Genomic DNA, 3,012 nt, shown 5'->3' on the forward strand with positions numbered 1-3,012 from the left:
GAATAACTCAACCGGACTAATGCTATCTGTGAGAAGAAGGTGCAGAGCTGTTACTCGTCTGACCAGATGGCAACGGGACGCACTCGCACACGTACAAACTCACAGAGAGCGCATATGTCCTAAATGCTTTACGAGCTACATGATTGGAACCGAATGAGTAAGTAAAAACAGTGGCTTTGTAGGTTCATGAGAGTATGCTCTGACTAAGAACAAGGTCAGTCTCTCCGCAGAGCCCATTTGTGCCGCAGCAGATGTCCCGTCGTGGGTTTGGACCGTACACAGCTAATCCCACCACTCCTCCCATGTCAGTCGGGGCGATAATTAGCTCCAAATATATCTTCCCATTCAATTCATCCTTTCTGCGCACATCGTCGTGCCAAAAAGCCCCAAGTATTTCCTTCAGCGCTGCAGACTATCTGCTTGCATCAGAGATAAAGCCTCCTTATCTTCCAACAGAGAAAAAAATCAAAATCCATTTATCTCCGCTCGGAAAACGAGACCGCGTGTCTCCTGAGGGCGGAGCACTCACACCTCGCACTCTATGGATCCTGAAATGGTGCACGTGCACGGCCTGTTTTCATTCACCAACGAGTCCAGTGCCTCCGAGTTGGAGTGGTAAGTCAGGTAGTACTCCTGCAGCTGAGAGTTCAGGTCCTGTTCCTGCTTGCGGGCCTTTTTCCTGCGCTTATGGTTGACTGAGTGCTCCTGCAGCTGCCTCATGGTGTTGGGGTAGCGCCTCCACGAGACGTAAATAACCAGCAGGATCAATGCCACTGACAGGAACAGGGCTACGCTGCCTGCAATGATTTTATGGAAAGCCATGTGTTCAAACTGCAGCTCTGGGATAAATGGCGTGGAGGTCTGTGGAGCGAAGGGGGGCGTAGAGCTCAGGGTGGTGGTGGTGGTGGAGGAGGCGACGGTGGGATCCGCCATCTTTATGTGTGTCCCGCCAGGACTCAGAGGAGATGGGGTAGATTTCTGTGGTGGCGGTGATGGATGAGTCAGGGCTGGGACTCCAGTGGCCGCCGGCCAAACCGTGACGCTCACAGCTTGGGTGGAGGTCAGAATGACCACAGTTGTGGTCGAGAACATGTTAGCAGCGTCCCCGCATATTGAGCGGTTCCTCACCACGTCCACCACCCTTTCGCCCTGCGTGGCCTTGGGACCGCTGCAAATCATGTTGATGTCTTTGGGGTCCCTGAAAGTCCGGAGCCAGCCCATGAGGGGGCAGATGCTGGGGCTGCAGTCCCAGGCGTTGCCCGCCAGGCTGATTGTGGTCAGGGCGGTCCACGCCTCCACCACCTCCACAGGAACGCTGCTCAGCTTGTTAGTTTCCAGGTTAAGCGTCTGCAAGCTCGGCATGCAACGGAAAACGTCCGGCTCCAGCGTTTGGATTTCGTTCCCAGAAAGATCCAGCTTCTGCAGTTTTGGCCAGGTCCAAGGAACCCCTTGGCTTATCGACCGGATGCGGTTCCACGCCAGATAGAGCGCCTGGAGGTTGGTAAGGCGTGGGAAAATGTAGAAATTAATCCGGGAGAATTGATTGTGTTCCAAATGTAGCTCTCTCAGCTTGAAGAGCCCCAAAAACGTGGTGCGAGTGAGGCTGCGCAAGCGGTTGTAACCCAAGTCCAAAAACTCCAAGCTGCGGCATTCCAGAAACGTGCGAATGAGGATCTGTTTCAGCCCGTTAGATCTGAGGTGCAGATTCTGCAGCTTGCGCAGCCCGTAGAAATAGCCTGGCTGCAGAGACTGCAGCTGATTATAGGAAAGGTCCAGATTTCTCAGGTTTGGTATGGCACTGAACGTGTTGTTATGCAGAAAGCTCAGCTTGTTGGAGCTGAGAATAAGCTCCTTCAGCCTGCGCACACCGTGGAAGGCTAAGGCGTCGATGCTGTGGATGGAGTTGTGGTCCAAGTAAAGCCAGATGAGCTGATTGAGCTGGGCAAACTGGTACGGCAGCAGAACCAGCAGGTTGTTATAGCGCAGAGACAAACCCTGGCACCCCGTCGTGATGTTTATTGGAATGTCTTGGAAGATGCCGGACTCGCAATAAACAATCTTTCCTTCACAGCGACAACTCGCGGGGCACATCCTCTCCCCCTTGCTGAGCAGCAGCAGAACAGCTGCCTGCAGAAGAAGACAAGATAACCTCCAGTCCAACATCACAGAACCTGTTGGGGGTAGAGTGGGGCACAGGCAATCAAAGGGATGACTCAGTTTCTGAAAATGCATGCAACAAGATGGATTGAATGAGTAAAGGTAAGACTTTCTTTTTCTCAAACAGTGGCTATGCTCTGGGTAACAGCTTGATGTCTGTTTTTGAGACCTGCTTCATTAAGAAATGTTCACAGGTACTTTTACTATTTACAGATGCATATGAAGACAAGTTGGAGACGAATGTAGTTTTGATTAAGCGAACAGGTATATGTAAAAAAAAACAATTTTTGTAGCAGAAATGCTGGCAACAAATAGAGACAGACTCATTATAGTAGAAATCTTTCAGTTTAAGCTGATCACAGCTGTCGTCCTGGCTACAAGGAGACTGAAGAGACAGAAACTGTGTCACTAAAACAGTGAAGAACTGAATGACTTACCCATTATCACTGAATAAAGGAGTAATCCTCCGGGGGAAGGAGAGGAGAAAAAAATGGATTAGGAGTGTTTTTAAAACTGGTCTCAGTCAGTCAGTCTGCGCAGCTGCAGGGGTCGGTCCGCATACTGAGCGCTTGCACTTGGGCAGCAGACGCAAGTTTCTCCGCAGTGGTCAGAGCCGCGCCGGGTCCTACGGGTGACGCTTCAGAAAGGGGGACGCTGTCTCACTTGGCTTGTAGTTGGACCCGCCGCTCCACTTCAGTCTGCTGTGCTCGCAGTTACCCATTTGAGCGCTAGTGGACTGATGCACATCACCCCCTCCTTCTCCTCTCTGTGCTCTCTTTCCCTCCTGCCTCTCTTTACCTCACTCCTTTCTCAGAGGCGTAGGCGTCCTCAAGAACCTAAGCTTACAAATGATGG

The 3,012-nt window shown here is 51.5% G+C and overlaps 1 protein-coding gene across 1 annotated transcript; it reads right to left on the reverse strand.

The window, feature by feature from the left end:
* Positions 1–525: 525 nt before the first annotated feature.
* On the reverse strand, positions 526–2,576 carry lrrtm4l2 (leucine rich repeat transmembrane neuronal 4 like 2). The gene has a single exon (XM_088008502.1). The coding sequence runs from the start codon at positions 2,230–2,232 to the stop codon at positions 526–528; it is 1,707 nt and encodes a 568-aa protein (XP_087864628.1). The 5' UTR covers positions 2,233–2,576.
* Between the last annotated feature and the right edge of the window lie 436 nt (positions 2,577–3,012).

Source organism: Poecilia mexicana, unplaced genomic scaffold (assembly GCF_051168715.1).
Source record: "Poecilia mexicana isolate PSO_F unplaced genomic scaffold, ASM5116871v1 scaffold_9, whole genome shotgun sequence".
Taxonomy (NCBI): Eukaryota; Metazoa; Chordata; class Actinopteri; order Cyprinodontiformes; family Poeciliidae; genus Poecilia; species Poecilia mexicana.